General features: G+C 48.5%; 1 protein-coding gene and 1 long non-coding RNA gene across 3 annotated transcripts; one reads left to right on the forward strand and one right to left on the reverse strand.

Moving 5' to 3' along the window:
- Positions 1-2,157: 2,157 nt before the first annotated feature.
- LOC118501047 lies at positions 2,158-9,718 on the reverse strand. 2 transcript variants are annotated; one of them, XR_004903614.1, is made up of 2 exons: positions 9,640-9,718; positions 2,158-2,419 (listed from the first exon to the last, which is right to left on the reverse strand). It is a non-coding gene; the product is annotated as an uncharacterized LOC118501047 (long non-coding RNA). The 2 variants fall into 2 exon arrangements; XR_004903613.1 differs by lacking the exon at positions 9,640-9,718 and adding an exon at positions 8,645-8,839.
- RPP25 (ribonuclease P and MRP subunit p25) lies at positions 8,838-13,055 on the forward strand. The gene is made up of 2 exons (XM_028507882.2): positions 8,838-8,949; positions 9,400-13,055. The coding sequence occupies exon 2, from the start codon at positions 10,610-10,612 to the stop codon at positions 11,216-11,218; it is 609 nt and encodes a 202-aa protein (XP_028363683.1). The 5' UTR covers positions 8,838-8,949; positions 9,400-10,609; the 3' UTR covers positions 11,219-13,055.
- Positions 13,056-20,195: the final 7,140 nt, after the last annotated feature.

The following is a 20,195-nucleotide window of genomic DNA, read 5'->3' on the forward strand; positions in this document are numbered from 1 at the left end:
TGGTTGAGGATTAAAAAGAAAAAAGCCAGAGAAGACAACACAGATTGAAGGAGGGGAACTGTTATTTTAGGGTGGTCAGGAAGGCCTCTTGGAGAAGGTGACATCTGAACAGAGCATGAAGAATATGAGGCAGAGAGCCAGGGGAATATCAGAGAGACAAGCATTCCAGGCAGCAGGAACAGCAAGTGAAATGGCCCTGGGACAGAAGTGTGTTCATAATATTTGAGGAAAAGCAAGGGGGCTGCTGAGGCCTGAATGGATGAACCGGGGGAAGAGTGATGAGTGAGAAGGTCAGAGGAGGGGGCGTGCTCAAGATGCTGTGTGCACTTTGAAGGATAATGATGGTTTCACTGAATTCATGCCCCTCTTAGAGGCCACAGATCATATTCTCCAAAAATGGCCACAGCAATGTCGAGTCCGACACGCCCTCTCGGAACCTTGCCATTCCCCATCAAGAAATGAGTCTACTTCCTTTCTCCTTGAACCTGGGAAGGGCTTAGTGACTTCCTTAATAAAGAGAATGTGACAGAAGTGACAGTGTGTGTGACACCCAAGGTTAGGTCATAAAACACAATATGGTTTATGCCTGGTTCTCTCTGTCATTGGATACTCACCCTGGGATTCACCACCACGCTGTGAAGACACCCAAAACAATTCACTCAGAAAGACTGCAGGGAGAGTCCCGTGTGGCGATCAGCTGACAACCAACAAGAACCAATAGACGTGCAGGTGAACAAATTTTCAGATTATTCCAGTTCCCAGCCTTTGAGTCTCCCAGCTGAAACCTCGGACATTGTGGAAAAGAGAGAAGCAATCCTTGCTGTGCCCTGCCTAATTCCTGACCTATTGTGTCTGTGTGAATAATAAACTATTGCTTTATACAACTAAATTTTGGATGATTTGTAATGCAGCAGTTGATGCCTCTTAGCATCCTATGTGAGATTTCCACAGAACTAATCTAATCAAGTTAGGCCTGATTAAAATCCTGCAATGATTTCTTAGGCTAAAGTCAAAGCTGGTGTTACTAGGGTATTACTAGGGTATTAAATAAAAGTACTGGAGTATTTTAAAGGATTTCAGCAATCACTTGGCCTTCTTCCCTCGAGGTTATGACTGGGCAGCTTTGGGGTTCAGGTGATGGAGTCTGGAAGCAGTCCTGGAGTAGGTTAATAGGAAGGAAATAATACTAGTCAAGCATGGGGAGTGCCTAGTTCCTGATATTGCTCTCCTCCAATGAACAGAGGCCACATAAACACCAGAGAAAATCCAGGGGTAAGACTTTCCACCCCTGCTACTCCCTACCCCTTTCTTCTGCCATAAAAATCCCCTAGTCACAAAGGATTTTCAGATGAATTTCTTAAAAGTTTCAAGTAGAAGTTGCAAGCATGGGCCACACTGACCTGCAGAAACGTGTGTTCTGAAGCATGAGTTAGTTGATGTGGTAGACTGTCCACAGAAATGGCTGCCATCTCGGTACAGGCTCCCATGCTTGTATATGCTGGTCGGGCCTTCCACCAGGAAGTAGAGTTTATTTCCCTGCACCTTGAATCTGGACTGGACATGTATCTTAGTTTGACCAATAAAATGCAGAAGTAGTAATAATGTGTGAGTTCCAGGCCTAGGCCTTATGAGGCTTTGCAGCCATTTTCATCTTTTTGGGATCAAGCCACCCAAGAAATAAGCTTGGGCTAGAGACCACATGGAGAAAGACCACAGGGAGAGTACGCCAGCCATTCCGACCAGCGCAGCTGAGGCAACAGACAGGTGAGTGAAGCCGTCTTGAGTGGTCCAGCCCCAGTCAGACTGCAAGCTGAATGCAGACCCATGAGTGACCCCAGCTGACACCACGTTAAGCAGAACTGCCGAGCAGAGTCCAGTCAAACTACAGAGGCACTAGAAATGTTTAATCCTTGTTATTATTAGCCACTAGGTTTTAAGGTTATTTGTTACCCAGTAGTAAGCAACCGCAACAGTTGACAATCTTTAGAGACATAAAGCTGTCACACAAAACCAAGAATTTTTTTATTTTAAGCACTTGGACTCCAGGGCAAAATATGAAAGATGTGCCCCAACCCACAGTGAAGATCCACAGGTACAAGATGATTGCTTCAGAGAGGGGAGGATGTCTGTCTTTTCCCACGATTTTTCCCAGAGAGGGGGCAGAAATGATGGGAGTTGGTGACAACCAATCACAACTCTTCCCCAAGGCAGATTCACTAGGCAGGACATTAATCAGCAAGTATGTATCAGTTCTGGGCAAAGAGAGAGTTCTACCAGGAATCTTGCAAACAAAATATGTTATTTTCCCTTCCTGAAATATCTAAATTTTATCTTTTGTGATAGTATGAACAGGGCAACTTGTGATTTCTTTCCTTCAGAACAATAGATGGCAGGCACACTTGGTTAACTTCATCTTTTGCTGAAAAGAAGGGAAGACATAATTAATTAGGTGGAGGTGACAGGGAACCCTCCTGGCCACACAGGGGATTTGACCACATAGCTCCTTGAACTTGGAGGAACCCCAATTCACCCAGCTTGATTTGGGGACTCTATTCTGGACCAGCAGTTTGGGAGAGGGTGACAGGGATAACATATGGTAAGAGCTGTTTTTTATTGTTACTACCCTGGGAAGGAAGAGAGGTGACCCACAGAAGAAGGAACTATTTCTTGGCTTCTTCCCAGTGTTCCAGATCCTAGGAGCCTCTACAGCAACAAGATCACACTGTTTATCATAAGCCTCCCTCCGACAGGAAGTGATGGGAGAAGGGCTCTATATATACAACACTCAGAAAAGCTGATGCAGCCACTCCCTATTGAAATGAAGCAGAAAATGCTAAATTACACACAAGCAAAATAAAACCACCAGGTCTGCATTCCTGCCAGTCAACAAACAGCTCTGGTTGTCCCTTGGGGGGCTGATATCCTGCTCCACCTCTCTATTTTTTGTACCCCACCTCTACGTTTGCCTACAAGCTTCACTGCTCAGTAGGTGAGTCTTGAGACAAGGAAGTTAAATCTCTGAAAAGTGGAAGTGTTGATCCCACGGAAGCACTGGGGAATAACCTAAGACCATTCCCAGAGGAAAGTGCTACTGTCATTATCATCATCACCATCTTACAGAAGAGGTACCTGAAACACAAAGATCAGGGGCACAGCTAATCAGCAAGTGGCAGAGCTGGGATTCAAACGCAAGCAGTTGGGCTCTAGAGTCCATACTCTTAACCACCCACCAGTTGCTTCTGGATGTTAGATAAGCAAGTATTTTGTAGGTTGTAGGAAAACTCAGTGCATCCCTGAAGAAGAGTTACAATCCTAGAAAGGCATAAATTAAGCATTCAAGGTCTGCCCCAGGTCAGAGCTGGAACAGGAAGAGCAGCCCTGGTGCCCCCAACCCAGGCAAGCACCTAGCAGAGCAGAAGTCTACTATGGAGTACCAGGACCTTCATCATGCGGAGTTGGGGAGGCCTGCAGCTGATGGCTTTCTGCCCTGCTTCCCTTTCCTCCTGCAGGAGGTCCAATGCCATGATTAAAAACACTCTGGAGCCAGACTGACCTTGAATCTGGCTCTACCTCACTTATGAAATGGGTAGGATAGTGCTTGTTGTATTAAATGAGTTAGTACATGTAAATACATAGTAGAGTGTCTAGCACACAGTAAGTCTTAGGTAAATGTCAATTATAACTGGTAACTATTCCCTCACTTTATCAGCTCCAAACCTCCGTCATGATACCAGGTGGCACCCAGGGAAGCTAAGGGAAGTCTCAACCCAATCCGGGGTCTTGTCACAGCCCAAGAAGGAATTTGAGAGCATGACAGAAAGATTTAGCAAAGCATAATAAATTTATTAAAGCAACAGTATGCACTCAAGAAGTGATAGCAGACACCGTCAGAGAATCAGATGTGTTGATAGGGTCTAGGTGGAAGGTTTTTATTACATGTGGGCAAGAGGGGTGGGGATAAGGTGGTCCTCAGCTTCTGGGTTTCTGATGCTGGTGGGGTGACTGTTGACACAGCTTGTCCTAGTCCCTTCCCTCCAGATAGCAATTTGTTATTTTATGTTATGTTTTGGTTGTTGATGTTCTTTTAATTATAGGAAATTGGGAACAGGGAAGCCAGGAAGAGATGATCAGTGAAGGTCACATCAGCAATGTTTCAGCCAAGATGGATGGGGAGGGGTAGAGCTTGAGGCCTTTGTTCCCCGTTCTAACTTTCCTGCCTCACTCTCACCCCAAGGTTCCCAAACATTCTGATTCTTTTGTTTTTGGTCAATTCTCACCTTGGAATTAGAAGTATAATCTTGCCTTCAGAGGTCAAAGTTTATCCAAAGGTGGAGCAGTAACAGAGGATTTCAAGCATCACAGCAGGCTCCTGGCAAGACTTTTGGGGACAAGCACTGTACTGGGAACTACTTTTCCCACTTGAGTGACTTTTAAGTACACTGGTGTCTGGAGTGTGGACTGTGGAAGGGACATGGGAAACTAGTGGTAACACCCAACTCTTGGGGAGATGGAGGAGCACCAATGACTTCTTTTGCAGCTCCTTCCCCTCCTACAGATCCCTTTTCTCACTCATTCTAGGCTCCGCATTCTCCTGTCCTCCTCTCTCCCAGGACTCAGATGACTTGGCCTGTCTACTAGGAAAGCAATTAAAGTTCATGCAAGGTTAATGGCTCTTGTCCCCAAATGGCACCGCTCACTGGGTCTGTGAGGCAAACTCCTATTCCCCAACCAACTGGGAGGCCAGAGCCAGCATAGGAAAGGCCTGAAGGCAGAGGCTTGGCTGGTGTTGAGACCCCTAGGTCCTGTCTTGGCTGGCCCAAGGGGGAAGCAAAAACTGGTTGAGATATGGTGAGGAGTGAGGTGGAGAGAGAAATAGCTGGAATCAGAGCACTACCCCAGGGCCTGGGACTCAGTCTAAGAGAAGAGGTACCTAGCCTGGGCAAGGACTCCTAAATGGCATCTCTCTCTCTCCCAGGCCATGTTTACCTCCAGATATCATGCCTAACTGTTAAATTCACAGAGAGCCCCACTAGCCATAATCCCACTCAACCTTTGAGAGAGCCTTGTAAAGTGGTGAATTCTCTTAAGGCCATAACCAACGTCTTGAAAACAACCTCAGAAAAGTTGTCACTCATGCATTCATTTAACAAACACTTACCAAGTGTTTGCTGTATGCCAGGAAATAACTCTAGCTCTCCTGATTCAAGGTCCTTCCACATATTTGCTTCAATATGTTGATTCCTGATCTCCTCTCCTCCAAAATTTGCCTCCCAAACACTCACCTCCTGTTGTGATGTTTAAAGATTTTATTTTATTTTTAGAGAGAAAGGAAGAGAGGGAGAGATACATCAGTGTGTGGTTGCCTCTTGTGTGCCCCCTACTGGAGACCTGGTCTGCAACGCAGGCATGTGCCCTGAGTGGGACTCTAACGGGATACCCATTGTGTCGCAGGCCCTCGCTTCAATCTGCTGAGCTACACCAGCCAGGGCCTGTTGTGATTGTAAATGTCTGCAAATCCTTTGATATTTCAAGAAATGGAATCAAATTCACCTTCAGAGGTGGCTCTATAAGACACCGTGGCTTACTGCTTATTCATTTTCCTGTTTTCCCACCCCTGGGGGAATCCAGCTCTTATGTCAAGAGGATTATGTAATCCAGCAGATCTATGGATAGATGTGGAAAGGAACCAAGGCCTCTGGACAACATGTGAGTAAGCTTGTGAGTGAACCCCAGCAGATCCCAATACCTTCACAGCAGCCTCAAAAAAGGCCCTGACCTAGAACCAACCCTATTAGCTGCTCTTCAATTCCTAGCCCTCAGAAACTAAGGTCATGAATGCTTTTGTTATAAGCTGGTGAGCTTGGAGGTAATTTCCTTTTCCATTAAAAAAATTTTTTTTAAGATTTTATTTATTTATTTTTAGAGAGGGAAGGGAGAGAGAAAGAGAGAAACATCATTGTGTGGTTGCTGGGGGCCATGGCCTGCAACCCAGACATGTGCCCTGACTCCATCTTTAAAAATTTTATTGTATCTTTTCCATTAACCATTTATCCCTCCTACACCCTCTGGAGTAATGTTTTTATGTAGCTGTGAATAACCAGTATACCTTCCACAATATAGGACCCCCTTTCTATCCTCTTTACTGGGCAGTTCAGATCAGGTGAGGTAGTAAAATGAGTCAGAGCACCTTCATTCAAATTATCTGTAGTTGCTGCTTTCTGGCTGTGGTATGTTGGGCAGGTTACTTAACCTCTCTGTGCCTCAGTTTCCACATTTGTTAAACAACAATGGAAAGAAAGATTGTGAAGATTAATCAGGAAATAAATCTATGAGATTGCCTGGTCCAATTCAGGACAATTGGTGTTTGCAATCTGAGCACCCTCTGGCCCCCGCAACCTTCCATTCCCTGACTCCTTTGCATGCTCATAAGCCTCTGCTAGGAGAGGCTGGGACTTTGGAAGCTCCTCATTCCTGTAGAGGAGAGACTGTTCCATGATGCAACTGATTTCTGTCTTGCAAACTGGACCAGGGCCAGAATGGAGGTTGCTTTCTACAAAGCCCCTTAGAGACTGTCTGATGGTAACTGATGTTCGTTCTGACATAAAATAGTACCCCTCCCCTGCCTCTGCTACATGCTGCTTCTTGGGATAGGTTGTTGTCCTGACCTGGTCAAGCATGTAAAGTAATTTCTGAACCTGGTAGCATTCACATAGTGGTACCTGTGACTATCCCTGCCCCCCTCCCGTTACCCTGCCAAGGTGCTCAGGGATCCATTTCTCTTGTGGCTGCCTAAAACATGCCCTGTATGTAAGTTTCCCTTAATAAATTTCATTAGTTACCAGACTGGAGTGGCCAGCCTTTTTCTTCAGTCTTTTCCCTGCCCTCCACTTAGGGAAGTAGATTTTCGGTCTCCAGATTTTTCCCTGAGTCTGTACATATAAGAACAATCCTCTTCCCACCAATGTAGACAGAGGGGGAAGAGACCTGCCCTCTGCCAAGGATTTTCTCCCAGTCTTGGGGTGGAAGGGGACTTGTCCATGAGAGGCAGATGTACCACTGGAAAGGTATACAAGCTTGGACAGTGCAGAACAGGAACTGGGGCCATGTTAGCCAGGCTTGTGCTCCAGCCTAGCCACCCTGCCACCTCCCTGTAGAGAGAAAGAATTGTAATTTGCTGCTCATCACTTCCTAAAATATTAGGAAAACTGCCATTTCCAAGGCTCTGCCCATTTCCTTTCCTTTTCACCAGCTTTCTTTTCCCTCATCTCTCTTTTTAAAATTTTTAAAGTTATATTAATCACAAATAATATATGAAAAATATTAGCCAACATTTCCTGAGAACATACCAGCCAAGCTTCTAATACTGTTATGTCCCTCACAATCACTTTATGAGGCAGGTTCCTATGTTAGTCTCATTTTACAGCTGAGAAAATACCAAGGCGTAGGGGTTAAATAATGTTCAAGGTCACACAGAGGCAAAATAAGCTAATGAAGCTCAGGCTTCAAGGTCAGTACCTCACTGACACATGCAGTTCCAACGCTGTGTGCTTAATTTGTTGAGGAGGGGGGATGAAGAGTATCAAATCTCTTTGAAGTTATGGTACATATGAAAGATTTGGCTGTGCAGAATTTTGTATTCATATTTAGTAGTTATTTTCTTAACAGGTCCATAGAAACTGGATGCGACCTCAGAGGTAAGATGCAGTGTGCTGTTTTCTTGCAGATACTTAAAAAATATATTTACTTTTCTAAACAAGCACACATGAAAACAGACCCGCTCCCCCCGCCCCCTTCAAACATACCTGTGGTCCCCGATTTTGTTAACAGAAAGGCTTGACTGTCTTTCCACGTTTCTAACCGTCCCGGGGTATGCGCCACAGATGCTCAATTTACTGACCCACCTTCCCGGAGTTCAGCCCTCCACTCAGCTCCCAACAGCGCCCGTCCCTTCTCCGGGACTCCCGCCTCCTCCCGGAGTGTAATTCTGCCTTCGCCCGATCCTCAGCCCTGCTCCCTCGCTCACGTCCACCCGTCCGCCTGCCTCTTCGCTGCCTCTACACCGCCCGGGTTACTGGACGTCCACCAATTTCCCCTCTCCTTCCTCGGCCTCATAACTCACCCGCACCCCACCGCCCCGCCGCCTCCCGGGAACCTCGTTACACCCACAATCCCCCAACCCTCGGATCCTTCCGCGCCCCTCCCCCGCGCGCCGCTCCCCCGCGCGCCCGGCACCCCCAGCCCCCAGCCCTGCGACTCCGAAGCCGGGCAGGAGCTCGCAACCCGAGGGTTACGACGTGTGCGGACAGGGTAATGAATGGCCTCAGCGGGAATGAGGGACCTGGCAGCTAATCGCCGTGTGCATTTACATTTTAAGTGCTGGATGAGCGAGAAGCGGGGACACCGCGGGGAGGAGAGGCGGGGATGAGGGCCTTTCCGCGCCCTCCCTGCACTGACTCTCGAGCAAAGTGAATCGAAGTGTGTACAGCTGGCTGCGGGGGCGGGGTGGGGGGCGGGGCACCACGTCTTAAAGGACCGGCCCAGGCGGACCTTCTGCGCCCTACGTAAATCCGTACCTCCCAGACCCCTTCCTCCAAACTGCAGCCCCGGCCTGCACCCCGTCGTAGATGGAGAGCTCTGCTCGTACCTAATGAGCCCCTTCCCACGTAGCTTCCTGCCGCACTGGGGCTTTTTCTCGGGCCTAGCCGAAACTGCCGCCCTTGAAGCCCCACAACTACCCTGACCTTATAGAGCCCGGGGTTCCCGACACCGCGCCACGCGCTGTAAACAGCTTTTGTGTCATCTCAGAACGGCTGTGTCTCTAGCTCCTCCTCCTACAGCTTTTCCTCGTGGGGCCCGCTGGAGCTGGCGTGGGATCGAAGTCCAGGTTCTCAGCGGAACGCAACCAGAGGGTCCCTGATCCCAGCGAGCAAGCAGGAGATCCGGGCTGAGGTCGGTAACTCAAAACGTATTGGTGGCAACAGCCACTTCCAAGGGGTGGTAATGGGGTCAGCCCCGGGTTCTGAACAGCAAGGACCGAGAGCTAAGAGTTACAGGGTGCCGAGGAGGTAAGAGCATCCGTGAGAAAGGAGAGGAGGATTCCGGCAGCTCCTCTCAAGACTGGGGTCAGCTCCCCCGGGCACTGTCATGCCGCCAGCATTCTCACTGTTGCCTGCCCGCCCCACGCCCCACGCTCCGTCGTAGTCACCCCCACCTGGATCAGGTCTGCCCCACTCTCAGTTCTGATTGTGCAGGGTGCGTGAAGTGGGTTGGATAAATGAAGGGTGAGGTGCTGGGCCAGTTCTAGGGAGGGTTCAGCTCCTTCTCCAACCCCCTCCCTCCCTTCAGCCACCCTTCAACACTAATCTTGCCTCTGTCTTCACTGTTCATCTCTTCTGGCAGGAGATCGGGACCACCCTCGGTCCAACGCAGCAGTTCCTGGAGAGAAGTACCCAGTAGCCTCGTAATACCACCAACGCTTCAACTTCCCACCCTCCTCCTTTTCCTTTCTTAAAACCTGCCTACCCCGTTTGCGTTTTGAAAAAGGACCCCAGGGGTCTCAGGGTGTTAAAGCTGACTGACAACGAATTCCACCTGAGAAGAAGCGGGGTCCACGCCAGCAGGGAAGCATGCCTGGTTTACCTTGAAGCGTGCAGCTCTAATAGTGGATTTTTAGACAGAGATGGAAGGAGTTTAACTCCCTTTGAGAAGGGAGTTCCTGGTTTTCTTCCCATTCATCCCAGGGAACAGCCTGGCCCAGAGTGTCACTCCCCACTCCTCAGGGGTGTCCGAAGGTCCGGTGACCTCCAGCCCGGTCAGGAGCGGCAGGACTAAGACCTCAGTCTCTGGCTGCCCTTAGAGGACCACGCCTCAACGTCGTCGTCCGAGGGCAGGCGCGGAGTGGGGCCAGAGCCAGCGCCTCCTTGCACTTGCTGACCGGGCACAGGTCATCCTTGACGAGAGTATCCAGGTTCGGGAGCAGAAGGAACAACGTTGTGGTAGAGTGGTCCCCAGAGCAGTGGGGGAAAGAGGCTCCGCAGGCCACTTGTAAATCTCTCCTTGGGAGGGGGGAAGGGGAAGCCTTCATTGGAACGCAGAAGGGGCTCGGGGACCCGGCTTGAAGCGGCATTTGCACCACAAACGCAGTTTTTATTTAGGTTACCTCTTTATAAAGGTTGGATTGGAATGGCTGATGGCAATTATAGGGAAACTTCGCCAACCAAGTCACCCCCTGGCGCTGCTGTTACGCGCCACAATGCGCGCGGCTCCCTTGGGTCTATAACGCGGGATCCCACCGCTTGGATCTGGGAGGCGGTTGAAATTGGGGCGGGGACAGGCTGGCCCAGTTAGGGGCGCGGCGCGGCGGAAGGGGCAGGGCCTCGGCTACAGGCGCGCGGAGCGCTGGGCTCCAGATCTCTGAGTAAAAGCAGCAACCACAAGAGAGAAGTGGACGACGCTAGCGCTGCCCCAGCCTGCCCATCAGCCTCCCCGCTGCTCCCTCACCGTTATCCCTGCCGGTCCTTTCTGGGTGCGACGGGCAACCATGCCGCCCCAGGGCTGAGGAGGCCCCGTGGCGAGGCCCGCGTCCCTGCGGTCCTGGCAACGACGGCACATGGAGAACTTCCGTAAGGTGCGCTCCGAAGAGGCGACGGCGGGGTTTGGGACCAAGGGGGGCGGCCCCGGCCCCTTTGCCGACCTCGCACCGGGCGCCGTGCACATGAGGGTCAAGGAGGGCAGCAAGATCCGGAACCTACTGTCCTTCGCCACTGCCAGCATGGCACAGCCAGACACGCGCGCCATCATCTTCAGCGGCTGCGGTCGGGCCACTACCAAGACGGTCACGTGCGCCGAGATCCTCAAGCGCCGCCTGGCTGGCCTGCATCAGGTCACACGGCTGCGCTACCAGAGCGTGCGCGAGGTATGGCAGAGCCTTCCACACCCGGGGACCACACCCGGGCCCACACCCGGGCAGAAGCATAGTGTGCCAGGCGCCAGTCTCAGTGTACTTAAGAACGTGCCCAGCCTCGCCATCCTACTTTCCAAGGATGCACTGGATCCGCGCCAGCCCGGCTACCAGTCCCCGAGCCCCAGTTCTGACCCCTCGTACCTGCCAATGGCGGCGACGTCCAAGAGGAGCCTAAGGGAACCCGCTGTAGCAGAAGGCTCCTTGAAAGGGACACAACCTGAGCCACGTGCTGCGGAAGAGGACCTGACGGCGTGAGAACTCCGTTCTGGGCCACCTATTCCTGGCTCTTAGCCCCAGCGCCCTGACCTTGAGATGCATTTCCTGCCGCTCATGTTCCATCTTCTGGAGCTCACAGCCTGGTCTCAGCTCCTCAGACTTCCATCATGGACCCCACAGCCAAAAGAGGAGGACCCCAGGGAAGTGTCGTGGGCCAGTTGCTCCTCCACTTGCGTTGCCGGAAGACTCAGAATTTCACCTTCAGCTTTGCTGAGCCTTACTGGAACTTCTTCAGGGAGGGTATGGTGGGCAGTGGAACTCTTGAGCCTTGCCCAAAACCCACAAGGGTTAAGGGCACCTAGCATCAAAGGGCTGGGGAGCAGGAGTGTGGAAGCCAAGGAGAACTCGTGGGATCACCCTCATCCATTGGCAGTGGAGGGCACGGGGTGAGAAACGGACTGCTTGGGGGCAGGAGAGTCTGAGTTGCAGGGAGCCCCATTCTTCCCCTCACCCCAGGACAGTTTGCCTTTCTAGTTTCCCTTCTCTTGCTTATAAGGAGCATTCTGAGATCATGGTGGCAGAGGTGTGGCCACAAGCTCTAGCTCCATTAACGTCACCCATTCCCCAAGTTGGCCCAGAGGGAGAGACCCAGGACAAAACTCTCTGTGCTTCCTCCCTTGAGCCCAATAGCTGGAATGTTGCTTCCAATAAAATAAACATGAAAATGGCTCTGTCCCAAAATATCCACTAACTGCTTGCCTTTGCAAAGACAACTCTGAGCTGCCCACTTGTGTCTCAGCACCCCACCCCCCCAGCCTGGGATCCTTAACCGTTGGGGTCTTCAGGGTCAGGCACAGACACTGGACAGATTCAGAATGCTGCAAGAGGGACATTGCCCAATCCCTGGCTTGTCCTCTCTCCAGCCGCCTGCCCCCTATTGCTTCTGGGCTCAGGGTTCTGTGTCTGAAAGAAAGCCTGGCTCCCCCTGTGCATTACCACTAAGGGAAAGGGAACAGCACATTGCGTTTCTGGGAGGGGAAGGAAAGAGCATCTGCACGCCCCTGGGAGCATCACTGACAAGAAAGAAGGGTAGACCTTGCTGAGGTCCCTAAAGCCTGCAACTTCCTGCCAATGGGCTGAGTCTTATCCAGAAGGCTGGCACAAAGCCCCTCACCCCCATGGGTAGGATCTCCCCCTTCACTGCTCTCTTTGAAAAAGGACAGCACACCCTTGGGGGAGGGGGAGGAGACAGATTAAGCACAAATCCACTGCTGGAAATTACTATTCAGCAGAGAACCTGGGATTTGGGCTGTGAATCACTGCAGGCTCCCAGATAAGCTGCTGCCTCCAGTCCTGCACAACTGTCTGCTGAGATATATCAGCCTCATAAGCCTTTCTGCTCAATTCCAAGTCAGCTAGGGGAGGTGGGAGTGCTGTGTACTGGAATAATTCTAGCAAGGGGGTGGGGGGCACACAGCCCCAGAATCTCAGAAGCACACCTTACCCCATGCAACTCAACAGCACCCTGGAAAGGAGGAGATGTGGAAGAATGTGAGTTGCTTTGCTGGCAGAACCCTGAAGTAAGTCCTCCTAGGGACGAGGTAGGTTTCTGCAGCTAACACATGTTCCCCCTTCCCCCATATCTCTGCTTGAGCTTTGGATCAGTGAGCCCTGCTATCTAGACTGGCACTGGTTGCCTTCCTCAATTTATTGTTCTTGATGAGTCCCTGGGGAGTGCCAAGGGGGTTGGGTGTGATTGTTGACACTCTCAGGGGTAGTCCAAAAAGGGTAGAAAAAAATGAAAATTATCCTAACAACCAAGAAGCCTTGGACTGGCCCTGGGCTTGTGCATCTAAAATAAATGAAAACTTGGAAAAGGTGGCCCTGGCTGGTGTGGTTCAGTGGATTGAGTGTCGGCCTGTGAACCAAAGGGTCACTAGTTTGATTCCCAGTCAGGGCACATGCCTGGGTTGTGGGCCAGGTCTCAAGCAGGGGACTTTCAAGTGGCAACCACATGTGGATGTTTCTCTCCCTCTCTTTCTCCTTCCCTTCCTCTCTGTCTAAAAATAAATGAATAAAAAAATTTTTTAAAAACTTGGAAAAGGTGGAAGCCTAAGGGAGACTAGTCTTGGTTCTAGAAAAGAGCCAACTCTCCAAGACCACTAGTGCCTGAATCCCTGATTACCAGTCACAAGGAATATGCAAGCAGAGGCTTGTGAGGGGGGGGATGCTGCAGAGTCTTTCTCTTTCGATGGCTTGGGTCAGCTAAGTCCCCTTCCAGCTTGGAAACCCTCCTAGGGTGTGGAGAGGAGAGGGGCATGTTGTTAACCCACTTTCAGAGTGTTAACTTGCCCCATGGAGGGCTGTTTCTGCCTCCCATGCTGGGAAGCAGGTTATGGAACCGGCTTTCTTTTCTTCACCCCCACTCTACTCCAGAAAGTTTGGTTTGCAGACTTCTGGTAGGTGCTCATGGGTGCCAGTGGAACCTAGCACTCACAGGCACCCCATTACAGCTTTATTGATCCTCTGGTTCCACTGAACCAGGAGTAGGCTCCAAAGGAAGATGGTGGATATCCATGTACACCTCCTCCAAAGCTGAGGTGGGCCCCTGAGAAGGGCTGGAATAAGGGGGGAAGGGGAAGTCCCTAGCAGACCACCTCAGAGACAGGTCACTTTGGGAGCCAACAAATGGCAGAATGCGAGGGAGTGGGCAGTCCCCCTGTGACCCCATCTTCCAAGAGTGGCCACTCTCGAGGAGTTTCCTGGGCCCTGCCTTGGGGCACTTGCAGGCTCAGGCTGACAGTGAAGTCTCACACCCACAAAACTGTCAGGTCACACAAGCAGAATCCACTTGTAAACATAAATGTATACTCATATAATCCACGGGCAGAGCCTGTAGTCAAATGGGCAGTGGACCTTCAGCTGAGCCTTGAGGGACTTCATTGTTATTGTGCCAGGTCCCAATCTAGGCATGAGGTAGGACTGGGGAGTAAGAATCACAGAATAATCAGACATTGTTTCTTCTTCAAGGAGGTCCCAATCTAGTGGAGAGAAAGAAAAGAAAGTTACAACACAATGCCATGGTAGTGGGAGGGTACAGGAGCTCTGAGAAGAGACACTTCACTCACCTGGAGGTGCTGATGAAGATGGTTCCCCAAGGACCAGAAAGGCTGGGCAGGGAATTCTAGGCAGAGCACAGAGAAGTGGTGCTGTGTCTGGTGTTTAGGCAGCCCCAAGTATGAAGTGTATAAGCATCTAAAGGACACATGGTAAGAGGCAGGCAGGACTGGAATACCATGTGGGAATCAAACCAGAGGGAAGCCACAAAGAAGTGGAGAGCCAACGTAAGCCAGGGAGTGCCCTGCTCTGTTCGGTGTTTGAGAAGGATCCCTCCAACACCTGTGTAGGAGGGCGGGAGGTTGGAAGGGGACTGACTAGTTCCCAGATGAGAAAGAGATGAGACAGTGGTAGTAGGGCCAGAGATGAGGACAGACTTGGTAGTATTTGGCTGCCATTACAGCCAGGACAGAAGAGGATTTCTCCTTGTAGCATTAACCTTAGCCCTCATTAGTGTTAGCCATCAACCAGTGCTATCCTTTGGTTGTCAGTCACCTCACTGAACCAGAGCCCATGATCGAATAAATCCTACCTGCCTTACTCCCTACCCTGCTCCTGGCATACAGGAAACCCACCAGAGAGCTGGTGATTGAATGAATAGACTGGCTGAGCCAGATTTCTGAACTGTTCTGATGCCATATCCAAGTTCTTAACTGTCCAGCTCCTATTTGAACAGTGGCCAAAGCTTCCCCTCTCCTCACCACAGCTTCTCTTCCCATCTGGATCCTTGAGTCCTCCCTGCTCTTTAAAAAGATCACCATGGTGGTTGGGTTTGTATACCCAACTTGAGGATTCTGGTGGGACTACTGACACCTCCTGACTATTACAGATATTGTGGATTGAATTGTGTCCCCAAAAGATGTATTAAAGCCTTGGTACCTATAATGTTACCTTATTTGGAAATAGGGTCTTTAGAGATGTAATTCATATATATGATGAGATCATACTGAAGTAGGATGGGTTCTTAATCTGGTATGTCCTTACAAGAAGAGGAGAAAAGACAGAGACAGACACAGAGGGAAAAACAGTATGCGAAGATGGAGGCGGATTAAAGTTATGCAGCTACAAACCAAGGAATGCCAAAGATTGCCAGGAAACAAGAGAAGCTAAGAAAAAGGCATAGAACAGACTCTTCCTAGAACATTTAGAGACAGTATCATACTACTGACTGACATCTTGATCTTGGATTTCTAGCTTCCAGACTATGAGAGAATAAATGTCTGCTGTTTTAAGTCGCCCAATCTGTGATACCTTGTTACAGCAGCCTTAAAAAACAAATGCAATAGATATTCTCACCACCTTTAGTGAAAATAGGGAAAAGGAATGTGGAGTGTTTGCCAAGGTCCTTCTTATCAGAATTTCTAGTCCTGAATAGAGGAAGGCTCTGTATTCTGAAGACAAATGTAATGCCTGCTGTCAGGTTGAACATATCATAGGCTTTGGAGGAAGAAGGGCTGACAGTGATTTGGGGCAAGTTAATTCTCTAAGCCTCAGCTTTCTTATTGGGAAAGTATGCCAGATTGCTGTGGGATAAAGGATATAAGATCAGTCTTCCCAACCTTGGTTCACCATTAGAATTACCTAGGACACTTGTTAAAAATACAGGTTGTCTGGGCTAAACTCCAAGAAGATCAGAATTTCCAAAAGACCTGGAAGTAGGCATTTTAAAAAAGTTTATTTAGCCCTGGCTACTGTGGCTCAGTGGATTGAGTACCAGCCTGCAAATCAAAAGTTTGCTGGTTTGATTTTCATTCCAAGGTACATGCCTGGGTTGCAGGCCAGATCCCCAGTTGGGGGCATGCCAGAGGCAACTGATTGATGTTTCTCTCCCTGTCTTTCTCCCTCTCTTCCCCTATCTCTTTAAAAATAAATAAAAATAAAATCTTTTTTGAAAAATTACTTAAAATAGCCCTGGCTGGTGTGGCTCAGTGGATTGAGTGCCGGCCTGCAAACCAAAGGATCACCGGTTCAACTCCCAGTCAGAGCACATGCCTGGGTTGCGGGCCATCTTCCCAGTAGGGGTGCATGAGAGGCAACCACACATTGATGTTTCTCTCCCTCTCTTTCTCCCTTCCCTCCTATCTGTCTAAAAATAAGTAAAATTAAGAAGTGTTTGAGTTGCCACCACCAAGTGGTGCTGGGAGAGGGTCTTGACTCAGGGAGCTGGGAGGCAAAGAAAGAACCTTAGGATAGCAGCAGATGGACTCAGAGCACAAAGCTCTGCTGCTATGGATCCAGTTTCCTGCAAGGAAACTGAGAATGGGGGGCCCAGCTCAGACAGCTACAAAGACTCAGCTTTCTTTGTTAAAAAAATAAACAAAGATATGGAAAAATTGGAATCTGCATACATTGCTGGCAGGAATATAAAATGTTGCAGGCTGGCCCTGGCTAGTGTGGCTCACTTGGTTAGTTCATCATCCCATAGCCGAAAGGTTGTGGGTTCAGTTCTGGTCGGGGCACATGTCTGGATTGTGAGTTCGATCCCCAGTCTGGGTGTGTGCGATTCCTGGTTCATGTGAATATGGGAGGCAGCCAATTAATGCCTCTCCCTAACATTGGTGTTGCTCTCTCTTTGCTCCTCTCTCTTCAAGCAGTGAAAGAAATGCCTGCAGGTGAGGATAAAAGTTAACATCTGGACTACATAATACTCCTAGATAAATACTCAAAAGAATTTAAAACCTGTGTCTGCACAAAAACATATTATAAGTGTTCATAGCAACGTTATTAATAGTAGCCAAACAGTAGAAACAAGCCAAATGTCCATAAACTGATGAGTAGATAAACAAAATGTGGTACATCTATATAATGGAGTGTAATTCTGCCATAAAAATGATGTACTGATTCATGTCACAACATGGATGAACCTTGAAAACATGTTAGGTGAAGTATTCCAGGTACACAAGACCACATGTCATATGCTTCTATTTACATAAAATGTCCAGAATAAGCAAATCCATAGGGACAAAATGTAGATTAGTAGTTACCTAGGGCTGGTGGGGTTTGTGGGTGCCACTGAGAATGGGGTTTCTCTTTTGGGTGCTGAAAATGTTCTGGAATTAGATAGTGATAATGGTTACACAACATAGTGAATATACTAAAACCACTGAATTTTACACCTCAGAAGGGGAATTTTATGGTGAGTTACATCTCAATAAAAATTATATCCTTTAATGGCTTTCTGATATAAAATAATTTAGGAAGTTATGTAATTAAACAGAGAGAAAGAAAGGAAAAGAAAAGAAAGGAAACAGAAAGATAAGGAAACAACCGTCAGAGCCCTCCTACCCCTGTTGGGTGGCATCCCCACAGTATCGCCTTTGAAGGCTGCTTCCTTCTACTACCCCTCCTCCCTGATTCTCAGGTGAACCATGTGGTATGTTTGCCCACCCAACCTCCATGCCTTGTCCTCCTCACAACCTGCCCTGCCCTGGAAAAAGAACTTTTATAATTTTATAACGGGAGCATACACATTCTAGAAAGTAAGAGTTATTATTTACTGAGTCCTTACTGGGTGCTAGCCAGGACATAGTGTTTTACGTACATTATCTGAGGTAACCATGCCATAACCCATTAACGAGATTCCATTATTATTCCCGTTTTATAGATGAGGAAGCTGTGGTTCAGGAAATTGGAGTAACTTGCCTACTAGAATATGGCACAGCTATAGTTCAACATCAGCAAGAATGTCATTCTCTTAACTGCCTTCTCTTATTAATCCCCCCTTTCAAAGCAGTCTAGTACAGTAGTGCAATCCCAATCCCAATCATCAGAGGTGCTCCAGTAGGGACCTGAGGAAATGATAGTATTGTAAGGTCAGTCAGACTAATGACCTCAAGGGCCCTTCCAGCCTTGAAATGGCAGGATCAATTTTTTTCCAATGCATGCTTCATTCCTTCCAAAGGAAACAGCTTTTCTTGAATGTGCACTTCCCTTTACTAGACATTTAAATGGTGTAACAATGTCTTTGTCCTCACAAGCTCCTCAACATCATCCCTCCCCCTCTGCAGGAAATGATTTATCACAACTTTTCTAGGATGAAAGCTGTGTTTACAGCAGGAATCTGATAGGCTGATCAACTGGTGGTGATGACATACTTGATACATTGTAAGTTCAGCTGTTGCTTTTCCAGAGGGTCAGAAAATGGAAAGAAGAGATAAAAGACCCTAATGGCCTTGGGCAAGAGCCAGGATGTCTGTTTTAAACCCACTCAGGAAGGAGCACTCACCAGAAGCAGCAGAATGGACTGGGACTTGGGGACACAAGTAGAGGCAATTTGGGAACAAGTAGAAACCACCTCCTTTTGCCCCAGTGATGTATTAGGCTGAATTAAAAGATGACCTCCAAGATCCATGTCCCCTGGTGTATATGCCTTGTATAATCAAGGCAGAATCTATGAATTTACTGGGATATCATTTCCAAAATTAGGCTATTAATCCCTTTACTTTTTTGTTTAGTTTTTGTTCCATAACCATAAACTTAACTCTGCAAACCAGCTAGACTTGGAAGGGGTAAGGAAAATATGAAACCCATGAACTGCAGTGAGAGCACGAAGATTATAGAACATTCCAAGCAGTTGAGGGTGAAGGGGTGCTCTCCTAAGCTACAGGAGGGATAGTGTGGTGGTTAAGATAAAACACAAGTCAAATTTATTAGAGTTGTGCACAGTCACCAATGGTGATCTTGCTGGTTCCTAAATTAAAAGTGCTCCATGGCTAGCATGCTGTTGTTCACCTGGCCAAAGAGCACACGCTTTAGACCCAACCACTCAGTTTTGGCAATGCAGATAAAAAACTGGAAGATGTTTGTGTTGAGTCCAGGATTTGCCTGGGTAAGATGCCAGGACCCAGATGCTTCAGGATGAAATACTCATCATCAAATTTATCCCCGTATATGGACTTGCTGCCTATGCCACTGTGGCATGTGAAGTCACCACCCTGGCACATAGTCCCAAAATAATTCTGTGAAAGCAGGAAACTTTATAACCAAATCCTTTCTCCCCAGTGCTCAGAGCATGAAAGTTTTCTGCTGTCTTTGGAACTTTGTCTGCAAACAGCTTGAAGGAGATGTGGCCAAAGGGCTCAGCGGCATCTTAATCAAAAGGGAGGTTACCCTGGATGTCTGACCTAATCAGGTGAGGTCTTTATTTTTTTTAAATTTATTTTTGTTAAAGATTTTATTTACTTATTTTTAGACAGAGGAGAAGGGCAGGAGAAAGAGAGGGAGAGAAACACCAATGTGTCATTGCTCCTTGCACACTTTGCAACCCAGGCATGTGCCCTGATTGGGAATTGAACCAGCAACTGTTTGGTGTGCAGGCTAGTGCTCAATCTACTAAGCCACACCAGCCAGGAATAGATGAGGTCTTTAAAAGAGGATACATTGTCTCCTGTTGGCTTCAATAAGCAAGCTATGGTATTTTGACAGGGCCTACAGAGGCAGTAATACTGAGGCAGGAGACAGCATAGAACTCTGAGACTGCAATACTGTCACTGGCCAGCATTTAGCACTCTGGTTGCCAGGAAATGCCTTTTACCAATTAGGTGGAATAAATAGTAAACCGAGGCAGGGAGGAGGAAGGAGACAAGTCTCACATGCTAACTCAGCAGTCCTGAGCCTGGTCTGATAATATTGCCAGGTGTTCCATTATCACTAGAAACACCATGTTAGCAAGAAAGAAGTCCTTGAAATTCTGTGTAACATCCCCACTATCTGGGAAAGAAAACCTTGAAACTGTGCTTTCATCCCAGGGCCTGAATGTGGGAGAGGGTCCCCAGTGCCCAAAGAAAGAGCCCATAAAACAACTTTGGTTAACTGCCTACCTCTAGTCACTATCTGTTTTAGGAGGGAGTCCCTAATGCTTACAGAAAGAGCCCATGAATAACTTTGGAAAGTGCCCCAA

Source organism: Phyllostomus discolor, chromosome 1 (genome assembly GCF_004126475.2).
Source record: "Phyllostomus discolor isolate MPI-MPIP mPhyDis1 chromosome 1, mPhyDis1.pri.v3, whole genome shotgun sequence".
NCBI lineage: Eukaryota > Metazoa > Chordata > Mammalia > Chiroptera > Phyllostomidae > Phyllostomus > Phyllostomus discolor.